Consider the following 26374-nt stretch of genomic DNA (forward strand, 5'->3'; position numbering starts at 1 on the left):
AAATTAAGAGCACAATGAAGCACGCTGCCATACATCATAGTACAGCGAGGTTGTTGAAACAATTTGCGCATTCACAGTATTTTTGATGTATGCCAGTTTATGGCTCATATATCACGCATACGCAGGCCATAAGTTGTATGTAAGTTATGCAATTGTTGACACACTTGTAAGTTACTCATAAGTCAAAATACATTGAGATAATGTCCAGCATACCCCAAACTTATTTCTTAACCTATTGAACTTATGTGTAACTTATATCGAACTTGTCTTCAACACATATTGAGGTATGTAGACATATTTGACCTGTTCCAGATGATCACAGAACTTACTCAGTGTGTCAGCTGCTGTATAATGACGTATTGGAAGCATTTTTGATAAGTTGGCACACACTGGGTAAATCGTCATGGTGTGACAGCTGCATAACTTATTCGATGTAGCCAGCATATTCGCCAAATTTTTCATAAGGTGGCATATGCTGGCTGAATCGTCAAGGTGTGACAGGCCCATTAGGGTCAATATGCGATGACTTGGGTACTCCTTCACCTCATGTAGTGAGCTGCAGGGTAGCAAATTAACATACACTAGCCTAATTTCCCTCTGATAACATAGAACACTATCTGCTTGACTCCCCATCATCCCTCAACACAGCGGGGAATATTTTCCTGTATTTGGGTTAAAATTAATGTTTCCCTGGGGGTCCCCAACCCATCACATATTGACATTTTGTCAAGACAAGGGTTGTAATTAAAAATGTGATGAGTTGGGTATGAGTTCAAAATCCACTGTATGTTCCAAATAACAATGAAATAATGAGAACAACCAACTGTTACAGCTGAGTTGTTAATGTGTCAAAATGTCTGAAGAAATGCAACCAGCTTGCCATATTTTCCCCCTTATATACTGGTTTATACCAATGCTGTCACAGTTCACTGTGATCATTTTGTTTATGTCAGATTTAGCACATGGTCAATAGCCCCTATAGATGTGTAATAACAATGTTCTGCTCAGTATGAAAACTGGGACAAACTTGGATATTTTGTCTTAAATGGTTTGGAGTTACAGTTAGGATTGTGTTGTGTTTATTATGAAATACATAAAAAGATTGGAAATGTCAACAACACTTCCGCTTCCAGACTATGGCTTTGCACACTTCCGGGTGCCTTGCATAGTAGCACAGTTCTGATATGATCAAGGTCCACAGCCTAGGGTCCTAAGTGATAAGGACTCCCGTGGCTGGAGAAGGCCAGGGGGACGTCCACATTTCACTTGGCTGCTGCAGACAGATGGTTATTTTTGGGATGTGGGCATGGACTGGTTGTCTGTCTGGGTGGTTGGCAGCCAGGACCTAAGGCAGTTTCATTGTTTCATGGATGTGACTAAGCACCACACCTGTGCATACGTCCAGACTTGACTTGAGGTCCAATTCCAGAATGTTTCTGATTCACAAACTGAGGGAACATCAACAGTAATACTGTTGAAAGTTGATCAGGATCAGATGTCCTCAGTTAAGATCTAAGAATGTTAGAAAATACACCAAAGAGATAATATGATTATTGACTTTATTGTAAATAGGACCATATTCAAATAATGGCATTTGCATAAATTGTCCAAAGAGCAAAAACTAAGTCTCTTCAGCTGCTCCCTTATTTTGCACTCGGGGTCACCACAGCAAATCCCAGATGGATCTGCATGTTGAATCGGCACAACTTTTACAAGGGATGCCCTTCCTGATGCAACTCCACATTACATGGGGAAATGTGGCAGGGGTGGGATTCAAACTGGGAACCTTCCACACTGAAACCAAGTGCATTAACCACTTGGCCACCACCCCTGCTAAATTGTCCAAAGAGTATTCCAGTCATATTCCTGTTTATATATGGTCCAGTGGAAAGTCTGATTAATGACTAAAACTGGGTCATTTCATCCCCTGAAGATGCTGTTCAAACTCCAACAGGACGTCATTGTCTGATTAATATCTACAATGCACTTGCTCCGATTATGACCTCATTCTGATTAAGGTAATCAGAAGATAGTTTCCATGGCAGTGTGCCACAATATTATCTTAATCTGGTTATTAGCCCATATAAACACTTTAACCTTAGAAGAGCTGTGTACTCTGTGTAAAGCATGATTTATTTATTTTTTTTTAATGAATCGTGCAGTAGTCATACATTTTCCGTGAGTGGTGAGAGTTTGAATCAGAGTGTTGACAGGTCGCTGTGCACTCCTCCTCTCTCTGGAGGGAGGAATGAGGAGAAAGGAGTCGCTCTCTTATACTTCTGTCTCTCCCGCGCTGCCTCCAGTCGGTCGCGGTCACCGTGCGCGCGGTTGCCAGGGGAGACGCGTGGACAGCCAGCGGCAGACTGGCACAGGCTCTCCCCGCCATTTCCTTCCGTCTCGAGCCGTGGAATGTCGAGCGGCGGCTCGAACTCTTCCTCGCGGAAGGAGTTCGATGTGAAGCAGATCCTCAGGATCCGATGGAGGTGGTTCGGTCACCCCGCGGTTCCTCCGCCTCACTCCCCGCCTCAAGGAGACTACTTCCCCGCGAGGAGAACGGGCGGCAGCGGAGACGGACCCTCAGTTAGCGGTGGTAGCAACTCGAACACAACCGGCGTGAACAGCAGGCATAGCGGGCTGGTGGCCAGCGGCAGCACCGGGTCGAACCTCTGTGACGGCAGAAAGTTTGCTGACCCGGTGGGGAGTCGGAGCGGTGCGGGAGGCGCGGTAGTTGGAGCGACGGGGAGCTCCTGTCCCCGCTCCTTCAGCCAGCCAGAGTGCCGGAGCTCCGCCGCGGCGCTGTCGTGGGTCTCCTCGCCGCCCCATCGTTACTCTCGCGGTGGAACCAGCATGGAGCCCCGCGGCGAGGCCCCGGTGTCCCCGCTGGTACCCGAACCCTCCGCCCGCCGCTGTGGCGACGAGGAGCCGCCGGTGGCCGCAGCCGCGCCGCGCACCGAGGAGAACAACCACCTGGAAACCGACTCCAGCTCCTGCAGGTAGGAGAGAAAATAAACTTTTGAATCCCCCTGAACGAAATTTGTCTCTTCTGATAATTTCCACAGCACATTCAGAAGTTTTAGTTCCTCCACATTTTCTTTGTGTGTTCTCCAATTTTCACCTCTTTCAGTTTGGGAACTAACCAACCTAGAAATTCCAAGCATATAATTTTACATATAACATGACGCAAATACTACATCCAATAAATAAAACAAATGTCTGTCTTCAGATTAAAACAGTACCCGTGCCAATTAGTTGATTAAACAGATATTCTTAAATTAGTGCACTACAAAAAGACGTGGCCACTCATTTTTAGGCTTTTATTTTTCTTTCACATTAAATTATTTAATAATTAATAGCTCTTCTGCCCCATGACCCTTGATTGGCACAAGCCCCTATAGGAAATGAAGGAATAATAGCTCTTCCATGTTTTAACAGCATGCCAGTCTGGTAGAGTGGTTTGTATATAAAACAGTAAAAGACAGAAAACATGAGCAAAGATCCAGATATTTACCTGTGGCAATTTGTAAATTACACAGCCACGCCTATAGGTCTAAATTAAATATTTCTCATATTATGTCTGCCATATTCACACAAATAAAGTGCTGCAGACCTTTTTGCTCACCCCTTCGCTGTTTGTTCTATTTGAAATATTAATGGACACAGGCACAAAATTGTCCTTAAATGTACTGTCAGTGGGGCACTCTACTGCAGCAGGACAGCTCATACTCAAAGTGGTGGACATGGCTCACCCTTTATTACCCCGCACACTGGCCTTGGCACAGGGTATTGTCATCAGTCGTGTGTCTGTCTGTGTAACAAATACCTCAAACACATTTTCACCAAACTTGGTAGGACTATTCATTTAGTGAATGTCTCTGGATTATTTGCTTTATTATTGACTTCTGTAGAAGATTGGTCAAAGCATGTTTTCCAGAATATCTCCACGAACCAATAGGTCTAAAGTGACAATGTAAAGCATATATCAATCAATCATTGGCAGTCAAATAGAATGAATGGCATTATGAAAACAAAAACATCATGAAAGGAACTCCTAATTGTCCAAAACCCCACATTTTCCAGGAAATATCCTCAACCCTTAATCATTTGTCATTATGTGGTACAAGTGACATCATGATGATGTTAATAAAACATCGTGTAATTACATCAGTGATGTCTGAAAAACACATTTGCTATGTGCACCACAGGGTACACGCATCACTCTGCCGATGCCTTTCATTTTTTTTTTTGTGCTTCCCTGAGCACCACTCGTTAATGGAACAAAGAGAGAGCGCTCCTGAATTTTAGATATTACAGAACGGTTGCCATTGTCTTGCCTGTGTTGTGATCATAACCAGTGTACTTTGAATGTCCTGGAAAAAAATAGGATCAGGTGTTCTGGCTAAATTCAAAACTACATTTTTTGCTGTAGAAAGGAACATCTTTATACATAGAACACCAGCTAACAATTTTATAACATGTATTTGCTCACAGTTATTTGCATGATTATTTTTAAGATTAATCCCGTGGCCCAATAACATATCAGGGTATAAAACTTGCCATTTTTAAGAAATAGAGTAACTGATTATTCAGTGAATCATTCTGCTCCACTGCCTCAGTTGTGGGTGCATTAATGCAAAGTAGTAGTTTATGTTAAATTGGATTAACGCTGTGGTGCCTGAAATGACAGTTTACCGTTGTATACTGTGGTTTCCTACCACCATGAAAACACGCACACTAGCTTCATTCTGTTTTTAGATCTGGAGTTGCATCAGAAGGGCATGTGGTCTCAAAAATTGTTCCTAATCCATATGAGGATCATAAAATGTGAAGTTCCACACTGAATTGGTGAGATGGAGACAAATAATCTGCTGTGGCAACCCCAAATGGGAGCAGCTCAAGGAAAAAAAAATATAGTTATCATATAACGTTTTGACTTAATGGGGTCATATTTGCATCTTTTCAACAAGCTAAGATAGTGAGGTGACACTGAGATGATGCATGCAATAAATGCAATGCAATAAATAAAAGAAATTTCAGGTTTTAAGAACCAGCCAGTGCTCCATCACTCTGAAAGGACCAGAGCTACTACTGCTTGTTATTCCTCTTGTCTGAAGGGAGGAGGAGCAGGAGCAGTGTAAGACCGCCTGAAGCCTCCTATGCATCGATGTCATTAGATCATGTGATTGCCATTTTGGTGACTCCAAAACTGTTCACCTTGTCCTACAATGTTCCCTCAGTTTCATCTTTCTGGTTCAAAGAAGACACGGTGATACTGCTACAAGAGCTGGAAAGTTCAGTCAGGGTTGGGCTATGTCAACACAGTGCAGGTTTAACTTGCTACCGATCACCTCAGTGGGTGATTTCACAGATGATCGGGGGAGGAGCTCATCAATAAAGCCACCTACTGAGGTGATTGGTTGCAAAGAAAACCTGCCCTGTCTTAGCTCGCGCTGCCCACCCTAGGGCTAAATGATTAGCGGAGATGTAGCAGGAGACAGAAGCCATCTTCTACATTTTTAGGATGTTTACCAAAGATTTTTCTAATGATAACTTGTTCTCATTTTTGCTTAATGAGATAAAAGGAAACATATTTCTTATTTTTTACATTTCAGGGGAGTTTGCATGGATTCCACTGCATGCGCGCACTCCTGTGTGCACAGAGGAAATGTGCACTTTTCACATCAGTTTCTTAGATTAATTATCGATTTTTCTGAGGATAAGACAATATCACATACATTGGATTGTTGATCCCCCTGGTTTGGGCTGAATTTTTTTTTTTGTGAGATGGGTATGGTACCCAAACTTAAAAACCCAAACCATTCCATGGTTGACCTCTTATGACCAAAGTTACAGCACCCACTATTTTGAGCCCCCTGGGGCAATTACAAAAAAGTTACAAGATCCCACCCCTCTAATTCATAACTTTGAGGGTGTCCCAGTTCTTAATTTCTTGACATGGAGACTACAGGGAGGGTACAATATAGGGCTGCAGCTGTCGATTATTTATTATTTATTATTATTATTATTATTTATTCTATCGATTATTCATGGAGTATATAGTAGCTCATGAAGGTTTCACACAGACTGCAGATCGGCTGAGTGTGCATGTCTTATAGTGTGGTCACAAGTCTGGTCATGGATTTCTGTTACATATGTCACAAAAGTCTAGAACAAAGTGTTTTGAAGCTACATTTCTTGTGTGTGTGTATGTGTGTGTGTGTGTGGTGAAATGTTATGTGCAACATTTAAGTGATCCACATTTTGTGAGATTAACATCAAATTTTATTTAGCTCCCATTTACCTGTAATATGTGATCAAACCCTTGGAGAAAAAAGTCATGTTTTGTGTATTCAGAATTTATAATATTATTAAAGTTTTAAATGCATGTTTCCACTGGAACTGTATTTTCAATCAATGATTAAAGCTAGCACCACAGAAACCTAATTTAATGAAAAAATCTTTGGTTTATTACCATTGTGTGACTTGTAGCAACATATAATAAACAATAACAATGACAAATTTTGAGAAAGCCAATAGTACAGGCAAGAACACGATACACAGACCAAATGGGAGTCTCATAAAACTATGGGTCAGTGAAGCTCTGTGTATTTCCAGCTGCTGTTACACCAAATCTGTTATCATAACTCTTATCACTGTGGGGGAGGTGGAATCTCTTTAAGGCTCCTGATCTATTGCTGAATATACAGAAAGTCTTTTAAAAAACCATCTTCCTGCTTGGTAAATCTTACACCGGTGGAGAGGATGTTCATACAGGATGCAGTAATGGAAGGCCTCTCGGGGGGTAAGTTAAAAGACAGAGAGAGTGATGACTTGGTACCTTTTAGACATCTTAATTTCTCTTCTTTCACCAAGGAGTAAGATGCGCTCACACAGAAATTATGTATTCTTATGAATGTGGCAGTTTGGTCGTCCAGTTTGCCAATATGACTTGGGGGTGGGGTGCTAACGGTGTCACAACGTAACGGGAAAATTGGATATGGATTTCCACCTGAACTGGGACCTTTTTATGCAGAGTTTGCATGTTATCAGATTAGGCTAACTGGTAGCGCTACATGATTATAGGTGTGACTGTGAGAGTGAATATGCTCATCCGTCTGTGCTGTAGATTTTATTCCTGTAATGTCTAGCAAACTATCAGGGTGCCTCCTGTGTCTCACCCAGTGTACTCTGGAATAGGCTCCAGCACCCACATTACTCTTCAACAGGATTATTGGTAGAAAATGGATGGATGTACTCGAGGGCAAAGTGTCGCTATGTAGTTACAGTACATTCTGGACATGACATTTATTGTACATTATTATAGTTTTGCAGACAGATCCTCCAGCTAGTACTCAAAGCTGAGAATTAGCGTGACCATCCAGCTGTAACAGCTAAGAAATACTGTACATTTGCATTATCAATTGGATTAGTCACTCGACAAAAGAGTAACCTGGATTCTGTGAATGGAATAATTAACATGTAAGGTACCAATACTTTCTCAAATATGAAGATATATTGGTTTAACTGTATACTTAACGTCATTGTAGATTGAACATGTATAGGTAGAAGTGTTAGACAAAATGAGATTTTAAGATACAGGCTTGGCTTTGGAAAAGTGAGGGAGCTTTTTGAGCAGTTAACTGTCAAAAGTATGAAATATAAATAAAGGTTAGTTGGCACTGAAAAGATGTTCAAATAGCAGTTGCCATGGAGATAGAAAAACAAAGCAGTTAAAGTATGCAAACTCTTCTAAAGTACATCTGCACCAACTCGCAGATTTATGTCTTTATTATCATACGACAGTAAATGTGATGTAAAGATAGAAACAGATGGTGTGAGAATGTACGTGTTTTATTTGTGTGCGTGTGTGTTTACTATACTGCTATAATGATGCACCTGAAAGCCTCGTAACATATTCTGTGTTCCCCAGACATGCATCAGAAAATATAAATGATTCATAGTGTAGAGAGCTTTTACTGGGAGCAAGTGCAGGTGTATTTTTTTTCTCCAGTATTCCAGGTTCTTTCATCTACATTTCATTCTACATTACATACATTTTCATCCAATTTTCTTTGTAAATTCTATGCGAGCAAGAAATTTTTTTCTTTGTGCAGGGCATCCCATTTTGTATTAAGTAGATCTGACTGCACTCACATGTTTATGTCTGATGATTTATAATGAAAAAACACATACCAGTATCTTTAAGCCTCGTCCTTGCATGTTGTGGTTCTTGTACCCACAAAGAAAGGCCTTTCTGCAGTATATATGGAGGACTTTTACTGTACATTATATTTGAATTGTCCTAGTTGCTTTTCATCTCCTCCCTCTGAGATGGACAACATTCCTCAAGCAGGGGTGGCAGAATCCCAAATGGGATCATGGATGCACACAGAATCCCAGAGTGGATGCACATATCACTTCTGCCTTGCCCTTCCCAAGTCACCCCACTCAGCTTCTCCCTTTCTGCTTCCCACTCTCACTTTCTCTGTCTCTTCCTAATCTATGCTACCCTTGAACGTTTAATGTAATTTTTTTTTTCATTGGTTTATAACTAATATGTGGAAAACAAAATTACTTGAATGTCACAGAGCGTTGAAACATGACCTTTGGTGTGTGATCACCCCATTTGTGAGCTTACAGGACAAAGTTGAACTTGCATTAGCTGTTAGCACCTGGCCAGAATAAGTCTACATTGCTATTTGAAAAAGGAGTGACGCCCTGAATGACAGTTACATGACTGTCCTTACCTGGTGCAATAGGTTAAAAAAAATTCGCTCTAGAGTAGATTCAACCCAGAAATTCTCTCTCTTTGTCCCTTGCTCATTCTCTCTGTTGAGTTGGTGCCAGGCTCAATTAAGAGGACTACAAGGCAGCGTTCCCACACTTCAAAGTCATCTCCTCTGGCAGCATTTAGCCACGCTACTCTTCTTTTCTCTTGCTCACATACAGTCGCCCACACTTACACACATATGGAAGGCAGAATCATAACCAGAAAGCCACACTGGGTCTGAATGGCATCACGAAGGGAAACTTAAAGCAATGATTGGTGTTGGGAGGTGGAATGGAGTGAGTGATGATTAATATTTGCTGTAAATAATAAAACATAAACATACGTAGGAGTCAAAGACAGGCATCCCAAAACTTGCCAGTGGAGATTAGCACATCAATTCCACAAACTTAACTCCAAAATATTCATGAATAGATATTATTCAAGCTCCTTTACATTTTAAATTTATTTCTATGATTCTTGTACAAATTTAACTGATTTTGATTGTGTTTCCAGTGTTGTATAGTAACGAAGTAAAAATACTTCACTACTGTAGTTAAGTACATTTTGGAAGACTTTGTACTTTACTTGAGTTTTTTTCAATTCAGCTTACTTTCACTTTTACTTCACTACATTTCCGACCTTAATTGCATACTTCTACTCAGATACATTTTCTATGCGCCATGCCGTTCAAAAAACAAAACAAAAAAAAACCACACACGAAAAAAGTCATGTTTTCCCCCAGAGACACCACTGATTACTAGTGACTGCAACAAAGTCAGGCCGATTTGTCATGAGGCATGGCCGGTAGGCTTTTTTGCAGTTGCGCACTTGTTTGTCAGGGAAATGATAATTTCTTTACATTTATTACAGACCTGCAGTGGGTCTGTAATCAACTTTTCTGCAGCGCGGCTTTGCTTTGAACCTTGAACCAATTGAAGCAGTGATACGGATCAAAGCAGTCCTTCGATCTACGATTCGTGGATTCATTGTTTATTTCGCTTTATCCTAAAATTTCCCCACTAAAACTCTGATGAGCATATGTCTGTGAGTAATATTTAATATTTTTATTTTAAACTGACCTGTTATGGTCTTCAGAAACAGATGATAGATGTATTTTATAACTTAAAAACGGGACCAATGCTAATGCATTAGCATGTCTATGGCGTTTTCAATGTTAAAGTTAGCATTAAGCTGTTCGCATCAGCACGTTTGTGTGCATTCGTTTTCTTTATAATTAATGGCTCAGCGTTTGTTGTTGTAAGAGTCAAATTGTAATTTTTTTAAATTTATTTTTATTAATATATTAATAATAGCAACAACAATAATAGTCTACATAATAGACAATAATAGTCAATAATAATAGACTAATAATGTTACAATACAATTTTAGAGAATGAGACAAAAAGAACCTAATGAAACAAAAACACAACAGAAAAGATAAAACCATGTAACAATGAAAATAAATAAATACATATATAAATAAATAATTGTTTCCTGTGGACACCTAGTGAGTAGCCTACTCTTGTTTAGGTTTTGAAACCTTGTTTCTGAAGTGTTTTTGTGTGATGTGCACAATTTTCAGTATTTTGACTAATACTACCAGTCATTTACAAGCCTAGATAAACTTTGTAATATAAAAAAATCAGTCCGTTTTTGATTATTAACATTTACTTGTACTTTTACTTTCAATACTTGAGTACATTTAGTTGTACATTGCTTGTCATACTTAAGTACAATAAATACTAGATACTTTAAGACTTTTACTTGAGTAGCATTTCAATCGGTGACTTGAACTTCTACCAAAGTCATTTTTTTAATGGGTATCTGTACTTTACTTAAGTGTGATTTTCCGGTACTTTATACAACACTGGGTGTTTCACATAAAATATGATCTTTAGAGTAAAACTCAAGTTATGCTGTACATATATCTTCTGCAAAAGAGCACATTTTGTAATTACCAAAATGAGAGGTGCCTGTGGATAATTGCGCTGTAGGGTAGCTTGATATGCAAACGAGCCTTGAATTTGGTTAGACACATGCACGAGCATGTGCAGCCATGCACGAGCATACACAGACATGCATGCATTCTTAAAAGAGCGATTACTCTTGCAGAGTTGTAATGAGATCATCCATGGAGTGTCACTTAATTTCTTATCTTTGCGTCTTGCGTCTTTGCTGAAGGACCAGTCCTGCCACCTCTGCTGCTAAATTAAAAATGGACGTGTAGCTCTGGTTCTCATATATTAAATGCTGCTTTGGGAGCCGTGATGGCTGATGATTCACAGGGTAGCTATACTTCAGTGCTTTTTAGCGCACATTACCTCACACTCCTCATCATCTCATGCTGAAAGAAGACGATGTAACAGCCCTCAGCTTCAACATTTCCACTAGAGAATAGCGAATGTGAAATCCTGTCTGAAAACACTGCTTTTATTTTCCTGTTGTTAGTAGAGACACATGAAAGCTTTCTGCCATTATGGAGTTGAGTAAATTACTGCATATCCTATGGGCTCGGCTCCCACAGGCTTTTAATTGTCAGCTTCTCTTTTAAGTGAGCTAAATTTATCTGGCCATTTACTCCCAGTAATTGGACCATTAAAGAGCTTTTGTCTCCTTTTGGTGACATACCGTAACCTTGCTGAAAACTGAAGGAAATACTGAGTGTGCACCTGAGAGTAATGCAAAGAAAATGTGGTACCTGAAAGATGCAGGGCAGCTGCTCGACCTCTTTTCTACACCTCTGATCTGTAAAAGTAAGTCCCTTTAGCTGCTCCCTTGTTTTGCACTCCACAGCAAATCCGAGGTTCTGTCTAGAATAAAAATAATCTGCATAATCACATGCACTAAAAGCTTCCACCTTCTCTTTGTGTCTTTTCTTATCTCTATGTCACCGTGTGGATCCAGGACGTCAAACAGCAGTGCCACACTGTCCTCTTGCATGTCTATGGAGCCTTGTGCATGTCCAGAAGACTGTGTGTTCACCGCTCTGTCCCACGCTGACATTACCTTCCGTAAGATGGAGAGCTACCTGAGGACCCGACAGCTGTGTGACGTCACACTGGTGGCTGGAGACAGACGCATACCTGCACACAGGTACAACCCACTGACTGGCCTTTATTAGTGTTAGAAAGGTGTATAATTATGATTCTTTGTACAGTTTTGTCAAATGAGAACATAAATAATCAGAAATAGTAAGTTCTTTCAGCCTCCCCTCCCCCTTTTTTTCCATGGTGTTACCACAGTAGATCAGATATGGATCCACACTTATTTTTGTCACTTTGGAGGATGTTGTATCAACTAACCTTAAGCCCCTTTCACACTGGGGCCAACGTAGAATTGCGTTTTGTGGTGTACCATCCACACTGAGTTTAAGCAGCTTTGCGCCATGTTTTTGCTCCCTTACGCAGCAGTATTCTGAGCCGTACGCGAGGAGGACGCAAGAAATTAAACATGTTTAATTTTTTCAGCGTAGAACACTGGACTTAGCTGCCACCATGATGTGGACCTGGATAAGTGGCAGAAAATGAATGAATAATATAATAAAGCAATACATTAAAAACATAGACATGTACAAAACAGCAAAATATATATGAAATGCTCAAGAAAAATGCTGACTTATTTATTTATTTATTTATTTTTGGTAATTTGTTTTGTTTTTTTACTCTCATTTCTTTGGATTTCTGTGATACTTTTGGGAAGAATTTCCAGAGTCTGGGAGTTCTTAGACATGTTTGTAATCCTGCTTCTTGAGTGGTCAAAGTGCACAACTTGCAGAGGAGCCTGACTATGTGCCTCATGTCAGAAGTAAATTCTTCATTGTCAAACTGTTTGGTGAAATATGGAAGTGCAGTGCATTCACTGGATAAAAAAAAATTACGTAATTACGAGAAAAGATCTCTTAATGGGGCAGCGCAGTCTCGTTTGAACCCCTGTGTGATATTGTGGGATCTGACCACTTCCGGGGACAGCCTGCCATTGTGCAACACAAACACAGCATCACTTCACATGGAGAGCTGGTGTACTGTTTTGTTTTCAGCTGCAATCACTGAAGCAGTCGTGAAAACTGCAGTTTTTTCCGTTCCTAGTGGAGAAGGGAAGACAAGGCAAATGGTTGAGGTAATGTCGGTAAGTTTTAGCCTACACACCTTGACTGAGTAGCTGCAGTCTCTCACCTGCACAACCGCCTTGACATGTTTGAGCTCCAGGTCATAAACAAACCGTGACACATGTCCGCTTTCCACCGCATTGTCACTTTTTCTTTGCATTTTCACTTTGTTTGCCATGTAATTTGCTTAAAAACTCAGAGAAACTGCCATGTTTCTGATGGGACATACAAGGATTGTCCCCGGATGTAGTATTATTGCGTCATATTTTAACCCTTTAGCACCCACCCTCAAACAAGACTGCACTGCCCACTCCCGTCTTGCAGCAGGCTGCATGTCAAGATCGGTGTAATTCACAAAGAACGGAGGAAGCCTCATTTTGGTGAAATGCCCTGTCCCTGTGTAATTCATCAATTGCATAAAAACGTTTTCTTCGTGGATGTGCGGTATGTGGTTCTGTGCGAAGCATTGGTCAATGTGGCGTCTGTCATAATCATAATCAGGGACAAAGAGGGGCTAACCCCTGGCCGGGCACGTGTCAGTCTGGGTGCCTCGTATCCCTCACTGAATTTCCTGGAATTTCATTCATCCAGGAACATCTTAGGTGAAAATCCACACTTTGTGTGCACTCACAGTGTACAGTCGAGGGTTACAAATTGACCGGAAATTCTCACATTTGTCTTTACTGAGGGATTGGAAGTATGGAAGTGCATTGTATGGAAGCCGGACTTGGAAAAAAAAAATTACATACCTGATCTCATAATTGCAAGATCATCAGACACCTGATCTCATCATTACAAGATCTTTTTTCATAATTAAGAAATCAGGGGTTTAATTTTTTTTTAATCCAGGGAATGCAATGCGCAACAAATGGTGGCTACAGATGAAAATGTTGTCACACTAGCCTGCTAATCATGTCATGTTGGATGTCCGATGAAGAGCAGGATCTTGTATGACACCAGAGTTTTTTCTGCATCAACTGGCTGCGGGGTGCCAGCATCAATGAAAACTATTTCGATGCTGCGTGGATGAAGTCTTTCACCCACACTTAAAACATGAGCACAGTCACGCTCTTTGTACTCCTCGGCTTATCAAAAACAGATATGCAGGTCACAGTTATCCACTTCATAGATCACACTTCACTGTGTCTGTCGCTCGTTGGGCATGTGTCCATCGGTGCAGCAGCAGAGTCCATCTGCACACAGATGAGAGTGAAGAGAGGCCCTCAAAAAACAGAAAGACCCCTTTTCTTTGACTGCCTTCCTCTTCTGCATAATTTGATTTAGTCCCCTAGGCACAGATGGCAAGAAACAAAAGACCCCGCTGTGTGAGAATGCTAATGGTGTGCTTCGGTCTAAAAAATAATGCGTATGTACACATTGCCTAAAAAAAAGTTGTTCACTCTTGGATGTTTTTACATTTTAAACACATTAAAATTTAAAACATCATTTTTAATCATTTTCCTTTTTTGATACATACTAGTGCAGTGCCTGTAGGAAGTTTGTATTCCTATAGAAGATTGGGAGCTTAAGTAGATTTTTCATGGATGGTCGTATGAGGCTGCTAGTCATGCTCCCAAGAACAATTTTACTGAAAAAGTCTGAAGGACCTAAAGGACATGGTTAGATGGCGAGGAGCTTTTCCAGGCATGTGAGAGGCAAATAAAAAAAATGCTTAAAAAGGCAGGGGAGTCTGGGGGGGGGGCAGATCTCTCCCAAAAGCTGAACGGTTATTCCCATGCTAATGCTCCCCTGAAGCATCTACTCAATATAAAATCTGAAGGGCCTAAATTACATGGTGAGATGCTGACAACCTTCGCTCATTCATGTCCGCAACATATGCATATTAGTTACTTTTCTGAGTACTCAATCTTAAGATTACTAGTTAGATTACTAGTTACTTTATTAGTTACATTCAGCAGCTGCCGACAAGTTGTCTGCAGCTGCTAATGAAATAACTGTATAAAGTAACAAATATTTATCAAACAATCAATCAAATTTTATTTGTTAAGCGCTTTACAACAACCTAAGTTGACCAAAGCGCTGTACATATAAAAATTGTATTTAAAATATAGTTAAAAAAAAAGAACAGATATATTTACAAATACAAATAAAGTAACTTTTCAAAGTAACTGTGGCAACACTGGTCAGGGACATTCAGGTTTGTTGTGAAATGTGTGGATTGGTTGATAACAATTGTGTTTTTATATATTTTGGCTTTTTGCAAGGACACTGTAGGCAGTTGAACCGCATTCCACTAATGTGAAAATACCACTAGTGCCTTTTGCTTTTTTTGGCCATTGAGGAAAAGCAAAAACAGTAATGCAGCAGCATGATTTTTAAAAGTTTTTTGAAGACTCAATCTGGTTAGATTTCTTTTTTGAGGTAGAGTAAAGGGTATGTATGGTGGAATATTGTAATAAGTATGAATTTGTTTAGGTGATCTGCAGACTATTTCAATTTATTTTCTTTTATATAGAACCAAATCACAACAAAGTTGCCTCAAGGCACTTCACATAAGTAAGATCTAACCTTACCAACCCCTAAAGCAAGCACACAGGCGACAGTGGTAAAGAAAAACTCCCTCTGAATATTTGAGGAAGAAACCACAAGCAGACCAGACTCAAAGGGGTAACCCTCTGCTTGGGCCATGCTATCGACACAGTAGGCAATACAGGAAATTTTGGGAGATTTTGGGAGTCCATGTTGGTGCACAGTTTTAGACATAAGGTCAAGTGGGAGGGGGAAGTGTTGGCTTTTTAAATACATGAAAGACACTGGACTATAAATAAAACTACTTAATTTATTAATATTTGCACTCAGTCTGGGTAAATTGTGGGACACATTGATTGTTCAGCTAAGGCTAAGATAGCGTTAGCCGATTAAACTGGTGCACAAACACCATAGAAGAAGAGAGGGTGCACTTGATTTTATTCGTAGGCATGTTTTGAGAAGCAATGCATTTCCCAAATGGGCCAACTCTGTAATGGAAATAAAGGTTTCAAAATAAAGGTTTTGAAAATTATTCCCCAAAATATTCATAATAACGGATGCACAACATCGTGCCATGTGCGAGCCATATCCAAAAGCTGAGGCTGATCTGACAGTCAGAGAGATATGTGAGCCACATACTTGCACTCACACAGATGTTTCTTGCTTAATCGATAGATGAATATAAAAAATACCATTTTCAAAGAAGATATTTCCCCTTTAACATTATCACATTGGTGAGAACGGTCTTTTTATACACACTTTGTGGTTGCCAGAAAAGTAGTCAGGAGTAAGACATCTCCATTTGAAAGCAGGTGTTTTGTTTACAATTGATTTATTGCATGTCTAGGATAAAAGTGCTTTTCTGGGAACAAAACATGCACTCCCTTTCTCCGTGTCACTTGCTTGTTTACATGTTCTGCATACACACCAAGACAACAATAAATGCTGAATAGGCTACTTATAAGCTGCATTTCTTGCAGATGTTGTTGCAAACAGCAAAATGAACAAAAGTCAGGCTGTGTGTGTACGTATGTAATCTCACAAGGTGCGACACACAAAGCACACACACACAAAAAATACATATATTGGCGTGCAGAGCTTTTCTCTGAGCGTTTTCCAATTACATTATATTTTGTCAAATATATTTATTTATTGCTGTTATTGAGCTGCCACTGTCGGTCTGCCTTTACTGTATGTGGTGTCTCCAAGTCCACAGTGTATTTAAATTTGTTGGAAATTTCTGTTTACCTTTGTGGTAGAATATTTATGTATCTTTATGGTACATTTGCCATGTTATAGTATGTGTACTTTTTATTTATTTACTTCTCCCCAACTTCTCCCCAACTAAAATGTGTTTTTCCTCCCTCTGATTTTTTTTTTTTGTTTTGTTTTGTTTTTTGTAAATTACTCTCATCAGCCTTCACTGTGTGTGTATGTCCAACACATCCACAGTAAAATGCAAACAGTGTGTTATGTGTCGACGCGGGTTGAGGAGTGGACCTGCGTCAGACGGAACCCAGCGCTACAAATAACCAGAAAAGCGGTTCCAAAAACAATATATTTATTCACCCACTGGTGCATAAAAAGTGTAAAAAAACCAAAATAGCGTCCTTCTGGTGGAGTGAAGGCTGGCACGCTCTCCAGCACCTAAAAGGATCGAAGCCCGACGCTCCTGGACCCACTACCACCGCCAAACACCCCCCAGGTGGACACGACAAACCGACTCTCTGCGAAGCATAGAAGAGGTGAGGTAAGTTAGCAGTTACAACTAATATCCTTCAAAAGACACACACTATCAGCAACACATACAGGTCTGTATTTTAAGCTTTATGCAAATAAGCAGCTTCTCACAACAGGTGGAGGACCACTTGTCCGCATGCCACAGCAGTGAGAAGCGATTCATCACAATTCAAGTTTACTGCGTAACAAAATACCAAGTTACTATCAACAATTAGTCAAACAATCACCTTTGATGTGTGCTGACAGCATGTGTCCCTCACCCTTCCTTGCTTCACGGGCTCGATGTGTCAAACCCAGGCGCGGTCCTCAGCGTCTCACAAACGAACATCACAAGGTCGAGTTCCCGGCAGTTCTGCTTGCATCACACATGACTTAAATGCAGAACGCCTTCCAATTATCTGCTTCAGCTGAAAGTCTTTAAGGTTGCATGTGAGCACCATTCACAGGTGCTACACATGATGTTGATGAGGGTGAAGGATTCTTCAGCCAGCACCTTCTCCACAGACAAATCAGTTCTCATGCCACCTGGAGAGCAAAGAAAAGAAAAGAACACCAAAATATCCAGCCACACCCCCCAACACACAACACAGTGACTTCATTTCAAATTCCTGTCCTGGTTTCCTGACTTGATGTTTTCTGTTTCCTGTTCTTTTCTTTGTGGTACTTTGTCTGCACTCAGCTCTTTCCAATAGAAAGTGACACGCAGACTGCCATGTCTTTGCCTTTGAGGTGGCGCTTTTGTGTTTGTGTGGAAATAAGTTTATGGTGTATACCGTGTCACTCACAGTGAGTAACACAAAGCTACACTTGAGAAATAACGAAGCTGAAATTATGCATGTGTCACAGGGAGAAAGACAGGCACTGTAGAGAAACAGACATACCTGAGTGGAAAAGTGGCATAAAAGTTTCCTGCCAACTACAGTTTGACATCTTTTTCTGCGTGCACGGAAACATCTGCTTGGGGCTATCTGCCAAGTTTCCAGTGTCATACTTACTAATGAGGTTACACACCTGTAGAGTTCATAACACACACGCAGGTGTGTCTGTGGGATTTTAGGTGGCCTTGACCCAAAGCAAAAACTAAGAAAAAGAAAAAGTACAAGAGTTTTTATTCTTATTTTAAGATCTCAAATAAAATAATATTTATGGCCCATTTGCATAGTCTGCCTGTTTTATTGTATCAATTGATAAATTGTTCTTGACAGCTGCAAAATGTGGGTTGGTGGAAAATGACTGCCTCACTTGTTTTTCTCTGGAGACACATTAGGATGAATAGAGTTATCCACATTATAAGTTGGTGCGTTTCAAATTACTAACAGTAATCCTGGCTGAAAAAACCCAAATAAATAAAAGTAAACATAGCATGCAGATCTCAAAATCTGCTAAATGTGGGTTGTTGAAAAATGCACCCCCTGTTTGTGCTAGAAATACTTTAGGATCAAATAGAGTTATCCACATTACAGTGCCCTCCAGAAGTATTGGAACACTTGATATTTCACATATTTTAATTTGTTTTTGCCATTTCAAAAATAAAAATGTCTAAAATTATCTTCCTTAAACTCAAACCAAATCTCTACAACTTGATATTAATTAATTAAAAATATATAAGCCAAGATGATGGGTTGCATAAGTAAGGGCCCCTTCACACATAACACGATTGAAGCCGATTAGCGCACAAAGGAGGAATTGCATGCCATTCGTGAAAAATCGGGGCCGCCTCTAATGCCTCAACCATTTGTGGCCACCAGCACCAGACAGACAGGGAGTGTTCTGTGACAGAGAGTGCTCTGTGAGTGCTCATTTGATCCCTTTCTCAGCAGGTGTCATTCAAATTCTTGGTGTCACACACGAACATCCAATACCACTCACGGAGCACTTAAAAAAATGTGCCATTTGCGCAGTCAGCACGCAAACATAGAGCAGGCGACCACTTTCCAGCTGGCTGTGAAAATTGTCAAAGTGCCCCGCAAATGTGGCATTGCCACGCAACACACGTGGCATGCCAGAGTGTCTGCTCTGCCCTGCAACACATGTGACATGCGGGGGGGGGTTCACTTGCATGAAATGCTGATATGTATGTACAGATGGGGACCGGCCAGCCACGTCTGAGTGCACACAGCACAGCGAGCCACCTCTCAGCTGATCGCTGGCCAGTGACTCACTGACAGCTGGAAATGGCGGCTCAGTGCACACGATGCATCACATTAAAAACACAGAGACCACAGCCAGGACAGGTATATAAATAAGTACTACAATGACTACATACACAATTACATAACAAATAATTAAAATAATTAATCACAGAGCAAAGAAACGGACAGTGACAGTTCTGTGGGCTGAACGGACAGATCTCTGGACCTGGACGTCCCAGCTGGAGAACACATACCGTGTTTTGAAGGACATTACCTTACAACTGTCCACCATGAAGTGTGTGTCTGTGCCTGCTGTCCTCATGTGGAAATACATAAAACATCTTTCACCTTTGGGCTGCAACGGTGGCAGAGCGCGCACCTCGGCATGATGTGGTGTCTGTTCTGCGGCACGCCGCTCACAGGACGTGTGTTGGGCTGGACACGTGTGTTGGTCGGGCCCGCCTGTATATTTGTTTCATAAATTAATTTGTAAATTGTGTTGGGTAGCATGGCCCAAGCAGAGGGTCGCTCCTTTGAGTCTAGTCCGCTTGAGGTTTCTTCCTCAATATCATCAGAGGGAGTTTTTCCTTACCACTGTCGCCGGTATGTTTGCTCTGGGGGTTGGTAAGATTAGACCGTACTTGTGTGAAGCGCCTTGAGGCAACTTTGTTGTGATTTGGCACTATATACATGAAATAAATTGAAAATTGAAATTGGAAAGTAGATAGTTCTGAAAAACTGAGTGACTGCATACTGCATGTTTTGCATTTGTATTCCCAGTTATACATCTTCATGATGAAGTGGTATAGAGGAGCATGTTCGCATCTCAGATGTACCTTCTGGCAAATTGTAGCTGAACTTTCAGGTCTTCTTTTTAAGATAACTGAGAGACTTCTTCAAAAATGCTGTATTTATTCACAAACGGTTTCTACAAAAAGGAGTTCAAGTATTTCCAAAACAAGGGCGTCTCATTTGGACACCAGTGTGTCTGTGATTGTGGAACAGGATGAAAGGAAACAATAATAGGTCAGATTAAAGACTTTATCTACTCTGTGTGTGCAGGTCTACTTCACATCTGTTTTTGTTAATTAAAAAGTAAGAAAATACGGGATCTAATGACTTTATTCCTGTTTGCAGGGATGTTTTTTTTGGATGGAAATAACAGGTTTTGTCAGAAAATGCCTGTCGGGTTCGAGTCTGGTTGGGACAGGAATATGAGGCTTGATCCAAACGTTAATGCCCTCCAGATCCAAGACCAATGGCCCTCTGCTACAGACACTGGTGTACGATAAATCCAGAAGTTGTCTGAGAGGTGCTGGGGACAGACACAGACAAGCCGAGTGACCCCGAGACCTCCAAGCGCAGGGACAAAGTACGGTTAACTTCACCTGTGTACAGTTTGCCTTTTATTGTTTCTAAACACCTCAAAAATATTGAATTGGTGGGGTTTTTTTTCCATGATGACTGGAGCAGTACGCTAAAATGTTTTTGATAAATTAATAGAAAGTTGTGTTTTTATATCGTTCTGCAATCTGCTTGAGAAGACTGAAAATCCTGCTGTTTGTCCGCCTTTCTTCCCAGACACAGCTATCATTTGTGCAAAGCACTTTTCAATCAAGATATTAAATATAGTTTCACACAAGCTGTTTTTATTGTTCTAATATTGAATGATGACAAAATGTATGCACAGTGTGTACAGGATTATAGCTGACAGCAGAAATGTTCTCCATAAATATTGTCTTATTCAGATTGTCACATCTGGGATGTGAACCTCTCATAAAACTGGACTTTGATGACATCATGTATGGTAACACCCCTTTCAGGGCCACTATTGAAATGAACGGGGGGTGGGACTGAATTTTTTACCCCCCCAAAAAACACAAAATTTTGCACAAACAGCCATATATTATATATATTATTATTTTATTATTATTAGTTTTAATATTTTAGAAGTGCCCCTGAAATTGAATTTGAAATTTTCTCTGGTGTTACAAAGTTATAGCTAACCTTTCCCATTAGGAGTTCAAGTTGAGAGCGCAGGTTCTCAGTGCTAAAGCTTATTGTTAAAAATACCAACAACTGTGAGTGATGAGAGGTTTTGGAATTTTGGACTGTTGAACTGTTTAGGATGGCAGAGCAACTGTTTGGTTAAGAATAATGTATAGCCTATTATTACTTTGCATCTCATTTTTGCTGTATTAGTTTTTAAATGCCTCCCCAACCAATCAAAAATGTTCTCGTGCCACCCCTGGAAGAAATGGCTGTAATGAAACCTGCATTCACATTATGATGTTGTTTCTGTAGATACATGAATTAAATGGTTTAAAACATATTTGGGCCACTTTGGACAGTTTTACTGTGAAGTATTTAGTTATGACTAAACTAAGCAGGATTCATTAGTTTACATCTTTAATCCACTCAGAAAGGAGGGGACATAAAACAAATAATCTGATATCAGTGCACTTTGACTGAGTGAATTTGGATTGTGCATAACATTTCTTTCACTGTCTGAAATTACTAAAAACAAAAAGTCTACTTTCAGAAATGTTCCAATGAAGAGCAAGAAAAATGCTCCTTCTCAGTTAAAAAAAATCAGAACCTTCATTAACTATAATTTGTTGAATTTAATCTTTTGATTACATTGTTTTCAAGTCAGACTTTGCCCTAAAAATTAATTATATCCACCCATTATCCACCGTGTTTGCTTCTTTTTCAGGTGTGAGCGTTCCCCCATTTGTTGGATGCTACTCTCAGCAGGCAGAATTTAGCATAAAACCTGCTTTTTGCACACAGTTAGCACCATTGAGAATAATGGATTTCATAGCGGCGTACAGCACTTTGCAACTGATCATGACAGCAGCTTCATACTGGGTATGTCAGATTTAGGTGGCATACCCGTGACTACGTGGTAGTATTAAAAGCTCAAATATTCATTTTCAAGTAAATTAAGTGCAGACATCATGCAAGAATCTCTCGTACCTTCTGGCAAACTTAAGATAAACCTTCACTTCTCAGTTTTAAGAAAATCCTTCTCTGTGCCACAGTCTGAACTACAAGCACATATTGATTATTTCATTTCAACCCTATTGTGGTGATGTATGATGTGGTGATGAATGACAAATTGTGACACTGTCCAAATGTTTATGGGCCTGTGTCTGAGCAAGTGTTTGTGTCAGAAGACGTTCTTAACGAACACCAGTTTTCACTGGAAAAAACCTCAGTAGGTGCCTGTGCTCCATACAGTGATCACAGTATCTGTGTATAGGCTGGCTATGATGTCCAGCTACTTCTTGGGGATCCCATGAATTCTCAGGATGTCTCAGAGAGCAGGCCAGTCAACTGAATCAAATGCTTTGTGACAATCAGCATAGGCTGCATAGAAGCACTGCTGATATATTCACAGTTGATGTGTGATTTCTTGAGGTGTAGCCCGACTCTACCAGTCACTGAGCAGCAAGTAGCTGGAACTGAACCCTATTAAGAATAGTCTTTGCAGGCACCTTCCCGTGTACAGAGGACAACATAATACGAGGGGAGATTGAGAAGTTTTGAGCCTGACCAGAAAAAGTAAGGCGTGGTTCTTCATCTTTTGCATTCTGATGAACCAAAATTTCCCAACATTGCACCCCATGAGTCAAAACATCACACATTCTCAAGAAATGTTGGTGTCCCAGAATGCAAAACATGGAGAACCATGCCATACTTTTTCTATATCAGGCTCAAAACGTCTCAATCACCCCTCGTATCTCTATAGTTGTTGAAATGCATTCAATCGCCCTTTCCTGTCTAAATTGGGACAACAAGGCCTTTCTTCTAGATGGGATGATACCCATCTCCCAGACTGAAACAAATTGCTTGCAGTGCCAGAAGAGCAGTAACTCCGGCCATTCTCATGCTGGAAGATCCCTGGAGCTTTCCTCACCCTCAACTGTTTCACTGCCTTTGTGATCTCACTAAAGGCCCCTTCACACATAACATGATTGAGGCAGCATGGTGCACAATGGAGGAGTCAAATGCCACTTGTGAAAAATCGGAGCTGCCTCAAACACCTCATACAGCTGTTGCGACAACCATTTGCGCCCACCAGTGGCCGAAATACACAGAGTGCTGGGCAAGTGCCCATTCGACTCCTCTTTCAGGTGTCGGTCAAATTCTAGGTGTCGTACACGAACATCTAACACTGCTTGCTGGACACTTAGAAAAGGCAGGGCTATTTACGCTTCTAGCACGAGTAGACAGCAGGCGACCACATTCAAGCTGTTTGTGAAAAGTGTCTAAGTGATCCACAAGTGTGCTTACCAAGCAATACACATGGGTGTGGCTGTGCTGAACGCCCACTGTTTCTGTGAGCTGTGAGGTCCGCTGACACAGGTGGGCATATCGCTGTGACCTGCAGCTGTTCAGATATCTGTATTCGCAAGTCACAGCTGGGGAACACCTGTACTGGCTTGTGGGATATGACCTCATATAACTGTACTGTGAGGCGTGGACATCGCTATGCTGTCCTCACATGGAAATAAATTAAAACACATATTGCTTTAGCTGACCACCGCGTCAGCGCACCGCAATGCTGGTGAATATTGTGCTATGCAGGAAATCACCTCACGGGACGCCTCCGCGAGGTGCATGTCATTGTGGGATTTCCCCACATTGTAATAATTAAAACGCATATCATATTTGCAGCGGATCAGTGTGCGCTGGACACGCCATGCTGGCTGATGTGTTTACGACGCGAGAGCCCGGCTCTTCATGACACGGGAGCCAGCCGGCTCTTCATGAGACGAGCGCATCAGGTAATTCATGCAAATCATGAAAGAGAGAACAGTAATCCACGTCATTTCATTACTTCCTGGTGTACGTCTAGGCAAAGGTTAAATCTGCTCTTTATAAGAGGAATTAAGTATAATAAATTGTGGCGTTTTATTAATTTTTTGCTCCGCTACTGTGTGCGTGACTTTCCACATGCTCACACTGTTCATGCGCGCGAGCACGAGCGTGCACCTAACTGTCGCCGTGGTATTGTGCACACCTGTCCGACTATGTGTACCTCCTGATAACAAGGAGAATGTTTCGTGGTTCCCCATTTTGTTTTTGGTTTGTGGATTTTCTTCCGGTTTCTGCGTATTTTGTGTTATGTGTGAAGGGGTCCTAGCATTTGGTGGTTTGCAGTTGAATGAAGAATCAGCCACAAGAACTCTGGCAAAGGAGATGTCTTAAAAATTTCTGACAAGTCTGAGAAGGTCATAGTATATCACCCACTGCTTGCCTCTTGAAAAAAATGTTGGACTATTCTCATAATATTCTTCATGATTAAAGTCAGAATTCATGAGATGCAAATGGAATGGGATGAAATCTTGATCAGAGACTGCCATCTGTTGATTTTCAGACCGCACCTCAATACTTCCGGATTGTGGCCGGATGTGTCATTCTGACGCCATTCGGCCTCAGTCGGAGTATGTGTGATGGGGGTATAAGAACTCAGTGTGCGGTTTTTGACACATTAACCCTCAAGCAACTTAGCGGGGTCATTTATGACCCCGGGAGTATATTTTTGTGTACCATTTTTCTAATTTTAATCGGAAAAAAGTTTCCTACTGTTAATTTGCTATTTGTCCTGCATTTGTTCATAGAATTGTTCAAGGATCAGCTGGTCCGTGTGGTAAGTATAATCCAAACTTGTGCATTGTCACTTGTGCAGTGTCACTTGTGACCCCGGGAAGATCTATGAGATTTTTGACATTATAGCTTCAGATGGTATTGTAATTTGCCAACTCTAATTATTATATTTTACTGTTTTGCAGGGAAGCATGGCCAACATACTCAGAATAGCAAGCTTTACAGCTGCACAAGCATTGAGACTGATTCTTGATGCTCGGAGTGAGGATGAAAAGGATGATGGATGTATATTAGAGAGTGAAATAAATATGAAGAACCCTAAAACAAGCATTTATATAGAAGTATTCCAATATAAAGTCAATGGGGTCATAAATAACCCCACTCTGTCATATTTGTCGCTAAAATAGCTTGGTTGCTTTAGGGTTAATCCTCACTTTTTTAATGTCTGGAGAAATTACATACTTGGGGGGGGAAAGGAATATTTTTGCCTTTGGTCTGTAGTGAGTGATGGGAAACTTGAGATGTTGTCATGCAGTGATAACTTTATTACCCACAAGCCCTCACTGCATTATTTATGAAAGAAGCACGAGTGATTGAAAAACTGAAGCAAGTCTGTGAATCAAATCTGCATTTATTTTTCCTGTACAGGTCTGAGGCCATTTGTGGTGGCAGGTTAAGTCACTTTATGTTTCTTTTGAGTTTTTCTGTTACGGAATAAAACTGAGGATTTTGTCAAAAAAAAAAAAAAAAAAAAAAATCAGATACTGTAACAGCCTCTTGTCATTTCACTAATGGGATCATATCAAAGTCAAATATACTGATTTTGCCAGGAGGGTCCCACCCCCCTCCACCCCGTCATCTTGTTGGGGTTTCTGTTTACTTTATGGAATTTGAAAAACGTGATGTTTTTTCTTTCCTATGTGAAGAAGCTAATCTCTGTCTTTGTGAGACTGTGTGCACATTTATCTGCATGATTTTTATCATCACCATTCACCATAAATGTCCCAAACACATCTTTCAGAGCAGCCAAAGGGGTGTGTGTGTGTGTGTGTGTGTGTGTGTGTGTGTGTGTGTGTGTGTGTGCGCGCGCACGCGCATGTCTATGTGTCACCCTTACTCCCTATAATGGGGTCATGATTATTTAACAATGCAGTGACTGAATTTTTATTAAAACTGGGGTGTAGCTGTGTCTGTGGGGTTTTAGGTTGCCTTGATCCACAGCAAACAAAATGATTTATAAAACAGAATTCAGGACCTATTTGCATAGCCATTCCATTGAAGTGTAACAAAAATGCTCCTTCTCAGTTTAATAATTAATCAACTTCAGATAATTTATTAAATGTGATGTTTAGATAGCATCATTTTCAGGCCAGGCTTTGCCTTAAAAATCTGTCATATCCTTTTCAAGTGTGCATGTTCCCCTGTTTGCTGCACGCAGCTCTCACCAGGCAGAACTCATAAAACCTACTTGTGTGTGGGACCAGCACCATTGAAAATGATGAGTTTCAGAGCTGCACACAGTGC

The 26374-nt window shown here is 40.7% G+C and overlaps 1 protein-coding gene across 1 annotated transcript in view; it reads left to right on the forward strand.

Annotated features, from left to right (window-relative positions):
• Positions 1-2284: 2284 nt before the first annotated feature.
• The window catches only part of klhl5 (kelch-like family member 5), a 57343-nt gene continuing 33253 nt past the window's right edge, over positions 2285-26374 (forward strand). The window contains 2 exon segments of the mRNA XM_034188227.1: positions 2285-2993; positions 11672-11860. Of these exon segments, the coding sequence (XP_034044118.1) occupies positions 2410-2993; positions 11672-11860 (773 nt within the window). The 5' untranslated portion in view covers positions 2285-2409.

Source organism: Thalassophryne amazonica, chromosome 15 (genome assembly GCF_902500255.1).
Source record: "Thalassophryne amazonica chromosome 15, fThaAma1.1, whole genome shotgun sequence".
Taxonomy (NCBI): Eukaryota; Metazoa; Chordata; class Actinopteri; order Batrachoidiformes; family Batrachoididae; genus Thalassophryne; species Thalassophryne amazonica.